The sequence below is a fragment of the Capsicum annuum genome, chromosome 3, assembly GCF_002878395.1.
Source record: "Capsicum annuum cultivar UCD-10X-F1 chromosome 3, UCD10Xv1.1, whole genome shotgun sequence".
Classification (NCBI taxonomy): Eukaryota; Viridiplantae; Streptophyta; class Magnoliopsida; order Solanales; family Solanaceae; genus Capsicum; species Capsicum annuum.
In genome coordinates, this window is record NC_061113.1 from 31194731 (window position 1) to 31213004 (window position 18274).

Below are 18274 nucleotides of genomic sequence, written 5' to 3' on the forward strand. Positions count from 1 at the left end.
ATTTTATTTTAATAAATTTTATAGTATTTTCTTATAAAAATTTTAAATATAATTTTAAAATATAAAAACAAGTTAACTTCATTTTTATTTCTGTCACAAAAAATAAAAAATAATTTTAATTTATATACGTAGTAAAACATAACTTCAAAGTCTTAACTTTAATTCCACTTCAATTTCTTAACTCTACACAATTTAATTTGGGGCAAATGTGGATAATAATATACATTCTTTAAAGGTGTGTTTGGATGGTTGTTGCCTGTTATATTGTATTGAGTTGTTAGTTTAAATACATATTGATTTTGATATGTATGTTAAAGGTTAAAGGCATTGATGGACACTCAAATTTATTACCAAAATTTACTTAGACACCTCAACTATGTCCTGTACCCCCTAAACCCCTCGAATTTTGATTTAATTGGGCATTTTTTGCTTACATGGCACTGCACATATTGTGTAATCTCGAGAAGCGTGTGAAGAGTAATTTTTTTATTAAGTTAGAATACATAATTCCTCCCCTCCCCCCTCCTTCCCGATACCCTATTTCATCTTCTTCACCATTCTTCTTCTTCATTCTTTTTTTTTTGCTAAATTTAATTCTCCTACCATTGTTTTTACTTTTTCTCCTTTCTTGTTCTTACTTTTGAATTTGATTTTTAAAAAAAATTGTTGTTAATCTTATTCTTTTTCGCCATTAATGTGCCAAAAAAAATGAAAGTTCGTCAAAAAAAATAGAAGTTTGCTACATTTGAATTGTTGGATTTTCAACATATTATTCATAGCAAGAGTCAATGTATGTAAATTCATGTAAATAACAACAACAAAAAAAAAATTAATCCAAAAAAATGGAAATTTACAGTGAAGGGGATGGGGTGATGACGATGAGTTTGTGTGTGAAGACGTCGGGAGAGGAGTGAAGAAGACGACGATCGGGTGGGTGGGGATGCTTGAAGACTAGGGGGTGTGGTGAAGAAGTCACGACGGCGTGGTTTTTTTTTTTTTTTTTTAAATTAAGAAATTATTATTAAATAAATAATTAAATAAAAAATAAAAAATATCAACAATTTCATGTATAATTTTATTTTGTCACGTATTTTTTTAATTAGTTAATTTTTTCACGTTGTTATCATGTGTGTGCAACACACCCTTTAGAACCTGATAGGTATAGATGTTTAAATAAATTTTGACATGTCTATCAATGGTGATAAAAAGTCCGTTTTATGCATCCATCTATTTAGTGTGATTGAATCATTACTTTACATATGTTTACCTACGGTGTACAATAGAGTGTGGCGGGAGATATACGCAAAGAAGCGCAGATTTTTACAACAAACATGGAAGAGGTGAAGAGTATTGTAAGGGAAGCATTTGGCGAATCATCAAACAGCGAAGGCGAAGAAGAAGAATATCTGGATGCTCATTCTGCTGAGAATCTGGAAAATGGAAAACGCCTATCATCCGAATCAGTGTTTGGAGAGAGTCATAACTGGGAAAGTATCACTGAAATTGATGGTCTTTGGTTGTGTAAAGACTTTTTATCAACTCATCAACAATCAAACTTGTTATCATCCATCCAAAAAGGTAATTGCCCCTCCTGTTTTCCTCATATTCTACATTTAGGGCTGATTTTGTGGTGTTCAGTTTTCGGCTCAAACTATGTATATATGTGAGAGAAATTAAAATTTATGCGTGTAATTTGATAACACTCATTCTAAATTCATTATTCTATTTCATGACGTTTGGTATTTAGTTAGTAAATACTCCCTCCGACTCAAATTTTCTAATTTGATTTCTCATTTTATATCTTTTTTCATTAATTAAGAGGACACAATTTTTTTTTTCATGTTTTATCCTTCGCATTAATTACTTTTTCTTCAAATTAAAATGTAAACATCATTGAGATATTATGGTAAACTAGACATGTTATTAATTATTTTTCTTAATCAATGTGTCATCTCAATTTGGAACGGATAATTTGAGACAGAGGGAGTATGTTATTCGTTTATAAAATTAATAAGCACAAAGTTTAAGAAAACAAAGAATGAATTTTGAATTTTGTGGCTTTAAATTAAAGTTGTATCAAATGTTCCAAAATGTCCTTTAATCTTGTGGTCCTAAACATGTCATATGGAAAGTTGAAATTAAAGTATTGCCTAAAAAGAAAATGGGTCATTCTTTTTTAAACGAACTAAAAAGGAAATTACGTCATTCTTTTTTAAACAGAGGGAGTATCTCATTACTAACTTATACATGTATAGGTTATGACTAAATTGTTGCATTATCTTATGTAGGATAAAAGATGGAATAACTAATATCCACATAGCTAATATATGCATTATTAATAGCTGCATAATTCTAAACAACTACCAAATGACCCCTATGATAATTCATTTACAACTCTTCTAGACTTGGTGTGCTGGCCTTACACATACATACACATATACGTGTGTGTATGTGTAAATATAGTCCAACATAACGCAGTGAATAGTTCTCGCTTGGCTATGGAAGCAGAGTCAGATCCACAATTTGAAGTTTATAGGTTCCTAGAGCGATTTCAAGTTCCTACAATAATATCGGGTTCACTATCAAATGCGTAATAAATATTTTAATACATATACAAAGTATGAGCAAAAGCTACTGATTCCATGAACACGTAGCTTAAACACTGGATCCGCCGCTGTGTCGAAGGCTACAAATGCCGCTGTCTTGGCCGGTATATTGCCTGTAGTCTTTGGTTTTAATACAGTTGCAATAACCTTATGTTTCAATTATCGCTCAATTCTTTTGAGAACAAACAATTTAAGCGTTCATTAGAGAGTTCCTTATCACGGTTTCCCTGTATATTTTCTGCCTCCTTTGTATTGTTCTTGAAATCTCATTGCTTCATAAGATGAAGAAACTTGGGCAAGTTCGCTTGATCAGGCAAAGCTGTTATATTTTCTTCTTGATTGTTGTGGCTGCAGAAGGATGGTTTGCTGCGTCTTCAAGCAATCAGGTCTTGTTGGATTCTCAAATCTTCAGAGCATTCTTGTATAATACATTCCTTTTAACTTGTTAATTCTTATTCCCTTAAATATCAACTTGAGAACTCTTCATTCTTTAATTGTAATTCAATAGTCTCTTCTGTCATTTGACTGAAGGATATATTGCCCGACTATCACTATATTCATGTTAAAATCTTTAGTTTCATACTTATGCCCTTGAATTGTGTAGAAAACAGCTCATGTATGCTTCATTTGAAATAAGATTATTGTTATAGTTCTCATGTCAAAATATGAACTTTATGTTTAGTGTCCCTAGGTAATAAGTTAAGAAATACTACAACTGCCTCTTGAGGCATAAGATGTACTAATGACACTGCTCTCTGAATATATTGAACGGAATAATCTTAACGTTTATATTTATTTGTTTACGGTTGATAATTATATGTAAGTATTCAATTTGAGGAGACTTTTCAAAAGAAGGACTTGAATAATAATAGATTTTGGATGAAGAAATATTTATTAGCCAAAAATGCTGGACGCTCAAGTATCTATTAAAACAAAAAAGCAAGATTCTGGAAGCACAAATCAGTACAAGTGGTGATTCGTCGACCGTGTGCATCAAACCAATATCCTTCTTTCGAAATTCCAAAACTTGACAGTCTCCATTCTCCTTGTAATAGTTCTTCAAAGTTATCTCATTTTCTTTTAGTCGGATAAAGGGGAAAAACTCAGCTTTAATTTTTCCCTGTAGTTGTTAGTTGGCCTTGGAGGGTATGGCAAGGCATATCTGGCTTGTACTTGAACTATGAAAAAGTTCGTCCTGCAGTTCTCTCTAAGAATTACAGCAGGAGGTTCTGTTTAACATTTTCTTTTCCATGACTAGTTTAACATGTTTTTACCAACCCCAATTTTTTGAATTTCTCATAAATCATATTTGGTCACTCTGTTTGACTCTTTCCTTGTCTAGATTGTTTTATTTTGAGCCGGGGGTCTATCGGAAACAGCCTCTCTATCTCACATCTGAGGTAGTGGTATGGACTGCGTACACTTACCCTCCCCAGACCCCACTTGGTGGGAATATACTGGGTATGTTGTTGTTGTTGTAACCTATAGTCACTTATAAATGCACTTGCCCCCGTGTATTTTCTTCTCTTGCAGGCTATGAGGTTCGGTGACCTACCAGGGTGGGCGGTTGAGCTCTCCAGCTCTATTCATGAGGTGATTCTTTTCAGTAATTATGCTGCAGAGTTAGAAAACTATGAGACGGGAAAGGAAGCGTGTATCTTTCCACAAGATCTGTTATGGAGGGAACCTATATTTGATCAACTTATAGTTAACATGTATCAACCAGCTGAGGTGAGACTTTCCTTTCACAGAACTATTTTTTCCAGCGTCAAGTGTTTTACTATTGAAAATTACGCTGCTAGAATGCTAATGTGTAACCAGTACAACCATCAAGTTGTATGATGCAGTATAAGATGCCAACAAAAAGGATCAACATCCTAATTTTGTTAACTAATTTAGGTACTTGGTGTAAAATCCCTAAAGTTGAATTTTTATTTATGTTAGTATGTGCAGTCTATCAAATACATGCAGGATGGTTAAGAAGTTCAAACAGGATTCCCGGTATAGAGATTCTCATTGGAATAGGCTAAGTCGGTGAGAGAAATTGAACAATCTGTCTAGTAGAGGAGGCTTTACTGTAGACTGTAGTAAGTTTAGAAATACTGCGATTTGTTTCACAAAGTCAAGTCAATTAGATTACAGCCATGGTTCTTATATGACTGTACAAACAAGTCTTTACAAGCTGAAAGGTGCAGTTGAGATACATCCTTAAATATCAAACAATGGTTTAGTCTAGGAGAAGTGGTAATTTGTGCATGGAGGTCTTTGACATCAAACATGTTTGATCTGTTTCCAGGCAAAAGTACAATAGACTGTTAAGCTGGAGACTCCGAGGATAGGATGCCTCTCTGTTGTGGATTTAAGCTCAAGTAATTATGAATTTGAATAACCTGTCCAGCTGTCCTCCTTTCTTTGTAAGAAGAGGCGCTTCCGGTTCTATTGGCACATGATGGTATTGGCATCTAAGCTAAGCTTCTATTAAAACATCATCTTTTCGAAGGCCAATACTTTTCTTTTTGGGCACTCATACATTGTGCATAGTTCCTACATTTCTTAATCTCCTTATTAGCGCCTTCTAAGGGGAGCCTTGGAGTAACAAATAAAGTTGCTACCGTGTGTTAGGAGGTCATGGGTTCAAGTCGTGAAAATAGTCTCTTATAGAAATGTGGGGTAAGACTGCGTACAATAGACCCTTATGGCTTGATTTTTTCATGGATTCATAGCAGGAGGACACGGAGGACGGGGCTGCCCTTTTTTCTTATTAGTGCCTTTCAAGTTTCCTTCATCCTGGAGATTTTGTGATTTTCTTTTTCTGTTTTTCCTCATCTTGAGTAAAAATTATTACTGCAATTCTTGAGTGATTTTTGTTAGCAGCTTCAAACGACATTGGATTTTAGGTCAAGAAATACTGTTGTTTATTAAGAATGATATTATCATCATCAGCTTTTACTACATTGGATTTTAGGTTGATAAACTTTGCTGATTTAGCATCAATAGTTAAATTTGAGAGGTTCCTTCAGGGTATCCTGTTACTGAATTTGCATTGTATTACAGGGGATCTGTCCGCATGTTGATCTAATGCGGTTTGAGGATGGAATAGCTATCGTCTCTCTAGAGTCAACCTGCGTGATGCATTTTTCTCGAGTCGAGAATGACACATCCGGAGTCCAAGATCCACAACACAAAGTGCCTGTGCTTTTGACACCAGGATGTCTTATTTTGATGTGGGGAGAAGCACGCTATCTTTGGAAACATGAGATTAATCGAAAGCCTGGGATCCAAATATGGGAAGGCCAAGAGATTGACCAGAAGAGAAGGATATCAGTGACACTGAGGAAGCTGTGTCAAACTGAATAGAATTTAGTGTTGCAACAGTATTGCTCATCGTCATTTTCTTGCCGGGGCCTGGCTTGGTGGGCAACTAAAGTAACCTGTCCTAATGATTGTTCCAACAATCATTACAGCAAACTTAGTGCTTAGGCAGGAGCTCAGGCTTATATTATTACTGTTGCTTTAAAAAGTGGAAGGTTATGGTGTGATGATGGGCATGCATTAACACATGTTTGCCTGATCCTATTGCGAAGCTACTTTCTTGTCTATGACTGCAGATTTACTCAACACAACTGTCCCTTCCCTGAAGAAAATTTATTTAGCTTTTGGCTTTCTTTACCACCGTATAATATTAGAGGTAAAAGCGTGTCGTCATCCTCGTCATTTCGATTTATGTGGCATTTCCTACTTCAAGCTATTGGAGCAAAATCCTGGAAATACTGTATGTAAGGACCATGCTTGAAACTTTGAAGGCTAGGGGTGTCTCCTAGGAAAATTTGAGTATATGCTTTTATTCTCAAGTTGGTTCCAAGTACCCCACGCAAGAACTTACCACCGGACCCGGCAAAACATGCATTCTTGTGCACTGATTCTTTTTCTATTGTTGTCGTGATTTATGAATGAATAGAATCTCTATTGTTAACCCCCAACACTCTTTAGAGGGCTGTTATATCGTTTCTTAATAAGTGGGCTGTTATATCGTACCATAACAATAATGTATTATATCGTACCATTTGTAATGAACGCAAAATTTGAATAGATTATAATTCTCGTCGTTACATAATATATCATAAAATTCATTAGGCACCCACGATCAATCGAGTGTAATTAGATGAGGTACCGATGAAGTATCCCATTGTGTACCAATCAATTTAATAATATAATATAATATAATTGCGCTGTTAACTCTTTTATCTCGAATCCTAATTTTCGCAGAGAGATGTCTTTCAAATTGTGTTTGATAAACAAAACACCACAATGCTTCCGGTATAACCATCCAGACAAACCTGTGCACGCCCTTTCTTCCCATCTATTTGTCCCATCTGTCACAACCTTAGTAACTGATTTCCTCATTTAAAAATTGTATGAACTTGGTAATATAGTTACTCAGTACTTACATATGAAGGTAGTAGATATACTTGGGGATCAGGAATTAGTTCAGGTGCACTCAAATAAATAGGCGTGACTTATAGACAAGAGAGTATAGTCAAATTTCTTGGAAGAAGAACGCAATCTATGCAATTAAAAACTCTATATATTGAACACAGTTTAGGATGTGAAATATAGAACAGTAACACATGTAAATTACAGTACACAAACATCATACGCCAAAAGAACAAGTGCACATATCAACTACTACACAATTCCTAAGGGTATACAAGCTTAAGATTTGCTAAACTCAAAAGCACAGCCCATCCAAGACAAGGTTTAACCAAATTCCCAGCAATAGGATTCACATTTTTAAAAGCCTTAACACAAGCAATCAACACACCAAACAAAGCCATACACAACACCAACCCAACTCTAGTAGCTCCTGCTTTAAACACAACAGGATCCCAAGCCAAACTCAAGCCCAGCTGTCCCAAATATAAAAGCATAGCCATAGGTTGCCTATGAAACCCACCTTCAGCCCAAACAAGCCAAGCTGAAAGTCCCATAAGAAAAGAAGAACCCAAGCATGCCAAGTGTAAAGCCCATAAACGCGGGAACCAAAAAGGTTTTTTCATTGAAACGTATTGGTAACTTGAACCAAAAAGAAATATATCCAAAAGTGTCAACAAAAGTGGTATGGATAAAGCTATTGTTAAGGACCTAAGCCCTTGCTTGGCTTTTTGTTTTCGTATTGATTTGGTGTTTTTGTCCATTTTTGTATCCTGATCAGATTTGTTGTATTGTTCTTGTAGAAGAGGTTCATTTTGTTGTGATTTGGTACTTCTTTGTTTTAGTTGTTGATCATCTTGATGGGAATCCATGATTGATTATTATGAAAGTGAAAATAGTTTTGGGTGCAAAGGTGAAAAGAAGAAAGTAGATTAGGGAACAAGAAGGGTCTAGAGGAATTTCAGCCTTCAGGTGATGGGAATGATTTTGATACAAGAAGCACCCGCTATTTATATGCATCGTGTTACTTTTTTATATATGCAAATTTTAGGGTCCTGGACATGATTTTCAAATATTAATTGAAAGTTGAAATTCTATCTGAAGTTTTATGAAAATTACTTTTAAAATGTAACTAAGAGTTAACCTAAAAAGTTTCCAAGTAGCATTACATGTATAAAAGAACTAAATGAATAGTTAAAATTCCTACTAAATTAACCCCATTTAGTATGTATTATACTTAAATTATTAAATATTTACACAATTATAGAACTATCTTTATCATAAACTCATTGTGCTAGGTGTACTCATTTTAAAGATTTTTCCAGCTCTTACCAATTTTAATAAGTTATTACAAGTATTTTTTATATATTTAATCAAAATTTTTAACTATTTTTAAAAGAATATAATTCAAAAAGTAATCAAGAATAGTAATAATGTAATCAATCCTATCGTTAGAAGGTGATAAGAAGAACGTACTTGTTACATGATGTGTAACAAAGATGAAGATTAGTAAAAGGACAGGTGGCAGAAAGAGATTATGAAGAGTGGAAAGTAATAGTACACGTGGTAGAGAAGACACTGCCAACACTGATAGCTCCTGTTATAAAAAGCACGTGTACCAATCTATCCAAAGAGTATATATATACATATATCCACAGATTAGGATTTAGGGGTGGCAAACAGGATGGAGTATGAACGAGTTGAAAATGAATTAAGCTGGCGTTTGGATATATCATATGGTTTCGTAATTTTAGTAGGTGTTTGGATATATTATTTCATCAATGAAATTTTAGATTTTTTCAAAAATGTTAGTTTGAGAATTACATATTATCATTTTATTTTTTAAATATAAAAATTAATCCACAAATTTATAAGTAGAAAGGTCCATTATTTTATATTTATCAAGTGTTTATAAAAATATTATTTTTATTGATAAATATAGAGTAAATTCCCGAGATAATTATCCATATTTGGGAAATTACCTATAAATATCATTTTTGTTTCATTTAGGACAAGAATATCACCCAACTCTTTCTATTTTTCTTAAAATATACTTAACACCTTAAAAACCTTCTATCTCATACTTGAAATGTCATGTCATTAAAATTTTTTTTTTTTATATAAATAGATCTATTTAACTTATCAAACTTATTTGACTAAAGTTTTTATCCTATTTCTTTTTTAAAAAAAATTACACATGATATATTAATCATTGAAGATTAATTTAATTACACAAAAACTTAAATTATTTTATTTGATATGTACTTTTCAAAGTTTCTTTCATTTACTTATTTATTTCAACACTTAATAATATTTTAAACTCAAGTACTTATAAAAATTGGTACTCATTTAATTTTTTTTGTTATTTATTTTATATATTAAAGATTCTTAAAATGTAAAAGAAATAAAAATGACGGATTTATATTTTAGACATTAAATTTATTATTTATATGAGAATAAAATAATAAAATTCACATTTTTGGATCTTACAAAAGAATTTTTGGATTAATATAATCCAAAGATATTATATTACCTTCAAATATAGAGTAATAGAGAATAAAAGAATATAAGTTGTTCTTTAAAAACATTGATGGTAAATCTACGATATTTTTTGTTGCCAAAAAAAATTCAATAAGAAAATTTTAATATGTATTATTACCTGAAAAATTTAATTTGGACATAGATTACTTGAAAATTTTTAAGCAAGATAATTTTTGATGAATATATAGTGAAAAGATGATTTTTTTTTTTTATAAATTTTTTACAAGTAGTTGCCTACAAATAAATCAGGTAAATCTGTAAGATAAGACATAAAAATTTTAAAAAAATTATTATTTTTAATTTTTTTTCTTTACTTTTTTTTTTGTGATCATTATATTTATATTTTATTTTATTATACAATTAAACGCTAATTTATACCCGTACTTCATTCTAAATCCATCAAAAGCAAAGAATAATTAATTGAGTAATATTTTAAAAATTCATTTGTAATAGTACTGAAGAAGGTATCATTTTGTTAATATTTCTTAAAAATTTATTTGTTTCAAGGCTACATAATTTTTCTTTCCTTCAAAAAATGCGATATTATTCTTTTATTCTCATATAAATAACAAACTTAATGTCTAAAACATGAAATTCATCGTTTTATTTCTTTTACGTTTTAAAAATTTTTAGTATATAAAATAAACGACAAAAAAAATTATTGTATTAATTTGTATAAGTACCTGCATTTTAAAACTATTATTACGTGGTGAAATAAATAAGTAAATAATATAAATTTTGAAGAGTACATATCAAATAAAATAACTCAAGTTTTTAGTGTAATTAAATTAATCTTCAATGATTAATATGTCATGTGTAAATTTTTGTAAAAAAGAATTAAGGTAAACCTTTAATTAAATAAGTTTGATAAGTTATACATTTATAAAAAAAAAAATAAAAAATTTAATGACATGACATTCCAAGTAGGAGAGAGAAAGATTTTGAGATGTTAAGTATATTTTAAGGAAAATAAGAAAAGTTGGATGATATTTTTGTCATAAATAAAACAAAATAATATTTATAAACAATTTCCCAAACATGGGTGATCATTCAGGGAATTTACTTGATTAATGTATAGGTAACTTACATAAATCCCTGAATCTTTAAGTAATATTACATAAAATTTCGACTATTTTGTTAATTACATTTTATTTCGTTTTTGAAATGGTGCTACATAGGTTATAGGGTGATACATATAAAAAATTGATATATTTGAAACTGACAAAGATATTTACTTAAGGAAATAATAGATTCTCTTTTATTTATTGTATTCTTTTATTTAAGAAAAGATATTTATTTTTTCTCTTTTTTCAGATTTAATTTAGGTGTTTTAATTATGTTTTTTTTTCGTCTTTAATTATGAAAGATATGTTTTTCTTCATCTTTTTTTCTTTTTTCTTTCGTCTTAATTTTGTCTTTAATTTCATATTTAATTATGAAGTCTTTTACTTGTGAATGTGACCGTTCTTTGTGTATATTAATAGGATAAATTAATATGTTTCAATTCTACTTTTAATCTTTTTTTTAATATTATTACCTTTGTTTTCTACACTGACTACACCATTACCTTTTATTAATAACATTATGAATCACTCAATAATTGAAATAAATAATTGTATCTACTATATGAATCACCATAATACCATACGTATATCACCTATTAATATCACATGAATCACCTAATAATTGAAATAAATAATTGTATCTACCATATGAATCACCATAATACCATATATATGAATCACTCAATAATTGAAATAAATAATTGTATTTACCATATGAATCACCATAATATCATATATATAACCCATTAATATCATATGAATCACCCAATAATTGAAATAAATAATTATATCTATCATATGAATCGTCATAACACAATATGTGTCACCCATTAATATCATATATATCACCCGTTAAAATCATACAAAATGTATCTTTCGTATGAATCACCATAATACCCATATAATGATATCATATTTATCATTCATATGAATCATCATTAAAAGAATAAACATGTGTGAATAACTAAATAAATTTATATATGTATCAATAAAGCTTTTAAAAAAATATGGGAGGGATTTTAGGAGAGGAAAAAAAAAGTTGCATCGCTTTAATGGAGGAGAAAAAATCAAGAAGGGAGATGATATAAGCATTAATGGAAGAGAAAAAATCATGAAGGAAGATGATTTAATTGTTGATAATTAGGAAGATATTTTAAGCAAGGAAATCTTTGAAAAAAAATAGCTTGAATGAGTTAATGATGAAGTAAAAATAGAATGTGGGATTTTATTGATATGTATCAATAGTAAAGTTGAAAATTGAGATTTTACGTAAATTTAAAAAAAAAAAAAATATTAAGTAATATAATAACTTAAGTATGAAATTTGTGTAATTTATCCTAAATATATATATTCTCTTGTTGATGTTGGTCTTCAATATATAGGATTACAAAAGAAGTTAAAACGAGTCTCAATAAATCAGTATTTGAATTATGTAATATAAAATTATAATTTCAAATCTTAAATTCTTGAAAAAAAAAAAATATTATGTAAACTTTTAAAACGTGATTCAAATTTTTGAAGTACTATCCTCTGTAGATACGCTTCTATCAACCCTACTTATCGCAAAATTTAGGTATGAAAAAAGATGCCAAAAAGAAATATAAACGAATTGAACATAGATTAAATAAGAAATGATAATTATTTAATTTATTTATATTTACATTAATAAAAAAGGATTATTATTTCAGTTTTGGTGTATTTTTATTTCTTAAAAAAGAAATAAACTAAGTATAAAACTTAAAAAAAAAAAAAAAAAGGGACATGGATTGATATTTAGGGATCTTTCAGAAATAGCTATACTTTGCTGTAAAACTTACATTCTATAGTTGTATTTTACATAATTACCATTTATAACCGCTGTATTCAATTTACGCTCACTGTATTCGATTTTATCAGTAATCTGTATTCATATAAAATATAAATACAACTTCTATTTAGTCGCTGTGTTCTATTTAAAATCGCTGTATTCACTTTTACTCAGTGATCCATATTTATGAAAAACATAAATAAGGAGGATCTATGTAGAAGGTATGGGGTGGCACGGCACCCGCACTTCTCGGATGAAACTCTGTATATTTATATGTATATGTATCAGTTAATTGGTACCCATAGTATCAAAGGGACTAGTGGCGTAAGTGGTTGAAATTGTTGGGTTTAACTCCTCCAACAACGTTTTAGCACTTGTCTGTTTTTTCTTAAAAAAGATAGTGTGTGGCTATGAAGAATAGAACCCATAACCTCTTCTTTACAAAACAATTGACAATGCCAACTAGGCAAGCCTTCATGTAATGCTAACACTTGCTAGATATATATAAGTATAGTTTACTCTTTGAATATTGATTCCACTACCCTAAAATATTGTACGGAGTATACCTTATTGTTCAAAATAAGGTGGCACTTGAAACTTTCGAATCTTGAATCCGCCTCTGAATACAGTACATATTTAGTCTCGCAAAAAACGCTATCATTTTTTTCTTTTTCATTTTTTATATTTTTTCTGTTTCGTGTTTTCCTCATTTTATCTTCTTCTTTTTTTCTACTTTTTTCATTTTTTTCTTTTTCTCTCTTCTATCTCTAACTTCTATTTTTTTTTGTACTTATTTTCCTTATCTTTTTTTTTTGTTCTATTTTATATTTTTTGTATTTTTAAAAAATATGACTACTTGAGCACAAGTCATGGATGATAACGTAAATAACACAATTGCTTATCGTATTTGTAGTCACACCCTCATTTATATTTTTATATTCATTGATACAACTGTATTTGTATTTTAAAGTTCGCGCTTGTATTTATATTTTGTAGTCCGCATTTATATTTGTATTTTATCGTTCACACTTGTATTTGTATTTGTTAGTTCGCACCATCATTTATATTTTATATAATTCACACTTGTATTTTAAAGAACTATTTTGTATTTGTATTTTATAATTGATTGTATATTATATTGGATGATATTTGTATTGTGGTTTTGTTGTGTTTGTATATTTAAATTATATTTGTATTCTATTTTCGTCGATGTCGTTTTATTTTTAAAGAATTATTTTGTATTTGTATTTGTAAGTTGATTGCATATAGTATTTAGCCGTGAATATGTAGTAATTTATCATTTGTATTTATATACAAACAAGTAAATGCATTAATTGTATTTTCTTGATTCTAAAATATATAAATATGTATTTGTATGTCAAATTATCATTCGTATTTATAAATAAACAAATATCACTTGATACACATACAAATACAAACATATGAAACAAATGATTTTACAAATACAAATACAATATGTATTTGTATAGATTGTATTTGTATAAAAATTTGAATTGTATTTATTTGTACCAATAAATACAACTCGTATCAATAAATACAAACAAATATTCGTAGAAAGAAAATCAATCATTCCTTTTCAATAATTAAAATATACAAATGATAGTTCACACTTGTATGTATATGTTATAGTTCGCGTTTGTATTTGTATTTTGTAGTTCGCACTTGTATTTATATGTTATAGTTCGTAGTTATATTTGTATTTTATAGTTCACACTTGTATCTGGGTTTGCTAGTTCGCACAAATGACAAGAAGGAGAAAAAATAAAAAGAAAAAAAGAAAAAAATAAGGAGAAAGGATAAAAGGGGAAAAAAGAAAAAGGAAAAAAAGAAAAAAATGGAAAAAAGAAAACGAAAAAGAAAAAAGTGAAAAAAGAAAGAGAAAACGAAAAAAAGGGAAAAGAAAAAATGAAGAAAAAAATTGAAAAAAGAAAAAAAAAGAGTAACAAAAAATAAAGAAAAAGAGAAAATACATGAGAGAGACTATGAATTGTAATTAGCAAAAATTTTAATAGGCAATGTAAACACCTAATTTTTTATCAAACCTAACGTTTTTATATCATTTTAGTGTTCAATTTATTTATTTTTTTAGGTCTAAATTAGATATTTTAAGTTTATCTTATTTTAAAAGGTTTGTTAAAAGTTTTGAAAACTACAAAAAATGGAATCACATTTTAATAAGCTTTTATTTTATTATTATTTATGTATTTATTTATCTATTTTAAATAATAATAATAATAATAAAAAAAAAAAAAAAAAAAATTATAGTTGTCTTCTTCTTTTAACTTTTAATAAAGAATCTAGTGATATTAATATATATTTTTTTAATCGTATTTCTAAGGATAGCTATTTAACTTATGTATATTTTAAATAGATTTTATAATTATTATTTTTATATTAATATTGAAAAAAAAATCTTAAAAGCTACCACATCACCCATTACCTCCACTATCCAAACTACCCCATCACCCATTGCCTCCACTATCCAAACTACCCCATCACCCATTACCTCCACTACCCAAACTACCCAAAACTCACATCCCACACCAATCTCAACCTCCCCACGTCCCATTTTTCTGGAACACATACACACGACACAACTCCTACACATGCACACATGCACTATATAAACACACGCACACAACACACGAAAAGAAAAGAGAGGCAGGAAAACATTGAAAAGCAACAAAAAAAAAAAACCAAAGGAGAAAAAAAAAACAAAGGAAAAAATAAAATAAGGAAACAATCAAAGAAAAGAAAAATAGTGAGAAACAAGACGAAAAAGGAAAGAAAACTAAGAGAAAAACAAGCACACAAGTTAAAATTCGAGGTTATCATTCACGGTTTCAAGTTCGTGGCTCCTAGAATCAATGGATTATAGTGATTTTATCGTTGTGAATTGATCTTCTCAAAAGTATATCTCAATCATTCTTATATAATTCGATATTGCAATTATTCAAGACTTGATTTCACTACATTATGAAGTTTTTTTTTTTCATATTACGTATCTATCTAACTTATTATTAATTTTAATATGATATATAAAGCATGTCATAATTACTATCACTAGATTTAGTAAAAAATTATTATCATGTTCTATATTTTATTGCATGTTTAAGGAAATATATTTTTCATATTAGTTTGTGTAAGCTTCATGAATGTGTGATGTGTAGGTTTGTATACTACAGTTATTTGCGTTTCATGTGTCTATATCTATATATTCATTAGGGTGATATTCTAAAGGGTTTGCATGATCTAAGCATTTTCTTTGAGAGAGAGAAAGAAAATTATGATTAGGTCGAACCATAATATGTTACTCTATTTTATTTTATCATTTAACTTGTCATGTTTCTTATTTAACATAGATTATTAGTTAATTGAAAAGAAAAGAAGAGAGAAAATGAGGTCAACCATGAACAGTAGGAAGAAGAAAGGTAACAACCATTTCTAGTGAAGAAAAAGCAACAGATTGATCATACTACCACCACCCTATCCTAACATATTAAACAATATTACTACAACTTTCAACAACCAGAAGAAGAAAATAATAAGTTCTGCTCATCCTCTTCATAAAACAACCCAAAATATATATTGAGATTTTATTCATGGTTTCGAGTTCATCACTTTTGGATGCTAAGAATGATTTTCGTAAGAGGTAACCCTTAGTCTTTCTTTGTAATTTAATTCAACAATTAAACGAATTTTAATATAATATCATGAAGTCACTCAAATTCATGCATCTTTGATCTATCAATATTATTGATGTTATAATATGAATATATATTAATTGTTGGTATCAATTGAAGTCAAGAAATAAATTGTTTTCATTCTTTTCATTCTCCGAATCTTTACATAGCACATACTTATAAAAAAAAATTCTTTTGTGAACTACGTTAGACCTGATTCTTGCTACGCAAGATACGTAGGCAATCCTCTGATAGGGTTCGATCTCACTGAATAAATTTTTTTTTACATCCCTAAAAGGTATAATACTGGGGCATTGTTTTCTCTATTAAAAATTTTTTTTTTAAAGTTCCTCGCATCCAAAACTGGGGCATATTTTTTTTATATAAAAAAAAATAAAAAATGAAAAAATCTCACTTACCTCAACAGGTAAAACATCTCCTGAGTACTCTTTAGGGAACAAAACTCCATAATTCTCTTTGTCTTCATAGGGCGCCATCCCCTAGCTGACATCTTATCTCGTCTTCATAGGGTGTCATCCCCTAGTTGACATCTTATCTCGTCTTCATAGGGCGTCATCCCCTAGTTGACACCTTATTCGTCTTCATAGGGCGTCATCCCCTAGTTGACATCTTATTTCGTCTTCATAGGGTGCCATCCCCTAGTTGACATCTTATTCGTCTTCATAGGATGCCATCCCCTAGTTGACATCTTATATCGTCTTCATAGGGCGCCATCATCTAGTTGACATCTTATTCGTCTTCATAGGGTGTCATCCCCTAGTTGACATCTTATCTCATCTTCATAGGGCGTCATCCCCTAGTTGACATCTTATTCATCTTCATAGGGTGCCATCCCCTAGTGACATCTTATTCGTCTTCATAGGGCGTCATCCCCTAGTGGACATCTTATTTCATCTTCATAGGGCGCCATCCCCTAGTTGACATCTTATTCATCTTCATAGGGCGCCATCCCCTAGTTGACATCTTCTCTCGTCTTCATAGGGCGCCATTCCTTAGTTGATATCTTATTCGTCTTCATAGGGCGTCATCCCCTAGTTGATATCTTATTCGTCTTCATAGGATGCCATTGCTTAGTGGACATCTTATTTCATCTTCATAGGACGTTATCCCCTAGTTAACATCTTATTCGTCTTCATAGGGAGCCATCCCGTAGTGGATATCTTATTTTGTCTTCATAGGGCGTCATCCCCCTGCTGACATCTTATTCGTCTTCATAGGGCGTAATCCCCTAGTTGACATCTTATTTCGTATTCATAGGGTGTCATCCCCTAGTTGACATCTTATTCGTCTTTATAAGGCGCCATCCCCTAGTTGACATCTTAGGAAACACCATTTCCTAATTTTTCTTATTCTTCTTCATAGGGCGCCATTCCCTAGTTGGCATTTTATTTCATCTTTATAGGGCGTCATCCCCTAGTTGACATTTTAGGAAATAAACCTTCCTATTTTTCTTCTTTATGTCTTCATAGGGTATGACAATCCCTAGTTGCATTTTAAGAAGCAAAAATTCTAATTCTTTTTCATGCATTCACAGGACATAACATCATTTAGTTGCATTATTGAGAACAAGAATCTTTTTTTATTGCATACCTAGCTTTGATTTCTATCATTTTTATTTATTTTTAAATTATTGTGTAGTTTTTCTAATAATCACAAAATTTTTCTAGTGAAAACAGGGGCAAAAAAAATAATTTATTTGTTTTGTTTTGTTTTCTTTGATGGCTTGCAGATTTTTTTGCAAAGCACATGTATATTCAAGAATGAAATTCCGTCTTCAGTCAGAATATAGAAGAATGATCAGTTTGAAGATAGTTAGAGTCAACTTTGCATCCGTAGCGGTCCAACATCTCAAGAGACATCTTTCAACTTTTGATCAGGAGAACAAGCATCCAAAGTTATTCTATGAATTGTCCTTTGGAAGAGAGTCAATGACTCAATCCAAGTTTCAAGTTCAAGTCTCAAATCCTAACTTCAAGATCAAATTTTGATCAAGGTACCCACCAGAAGAAGGTGAGGCGATAACTGAAAATCCAAGAGGAAGATTTGAAGCAACAGAATCAAGGCCAATAGAATGGATAGGAGCTTGTATTTTTCATTTAT

At 30.2% G+C, this 18274-nt stretch overlaps 2 protein-coding genes across 5 annotated transcripts; one reads left to right on the forward strand and one right to left on the reverse strand.

Moving 5' to 3' along the window:
* Positions 1-444: 444 nt before the first annotated feature.
* Positions 445-6586, forward strand: LOC107864018 (alkylated DNA repair protein alkB homolog 8). Of its 4 annotated transcripts, none has more exons than XM_016710267.2 (4): positions 445-1578; positions 2961-2992; positions 4140-4337; positions 5661-6586. In XM_016710267.2, exons 1-4 carry the CDS (start codon positions 1332-1334, stop codon positions 5961-5963), a joined length of 780 nt encoding a protein of 259 aa, XP_016565753.2. In that variant the 5' UTR covers positions 445-1331; the 3' UTR covers positions 5964-6586. The 4 variants fall into 4 exon arrangements, with proteins under 4 accessions (XP_016565753.2, XP_047265219.1, XP_016565752.2 ...); XM_047409263.1 differs by having other exon boundaries at positions 998-1578; positions 2888-2992; XM_016710266.2 differs by having other exon boundaries at positions 1075-1578; positions 2888-3027.
* Positions 6587-7173: 587 nt separating this feature from the next.
* Positions 7174-8127, reverse strand: LOC107864017 (translocator protein homolog). Its single transcript, XM_016710265.2, has one exon. The coding sequence runs from the start codon at positions 7907-7909 to the stop codon at positions 7304-7306; it is 606 nt and encodes a 201-aa protein (XP_016565751.1). The 5' UTR covers positions 7910-8127; the 3' UTR covers positions 7174-7303.
* Between the last annotated feature and the right edge of the window lie 10147 nt (positions 8128-18274).

Coding starts and splice junctions, on each gene's coding strand:
- LOC107864018 (XM_016710266.2), top strand. CDS start 1,332: ATGGAAGAGGTGAAGAGTATTGTAAGGGAAGCATTTGGCGAATCATCA. Junction 3,028..4,139: donor CAAATCTTCAGAGCATTCTT/GTATAATACATT, acceptor CTTCTCTTGCAG/GCTATGAGGTTCGGTGACCT. Junction 4,338..5,660: donor ACATGTATCAACCAGCTGAG/GTGAGACTTTCC, acceptor ATTGTATTACAG/GGGATCTGTCCGCATGTTGA.
- LOC107864017 (XM_016710265.2), bottom strand. CDS start 7,909: ATGGATTCCCATCAAGATGATCAACAACTAAAACAAAGAAGTACCAAA.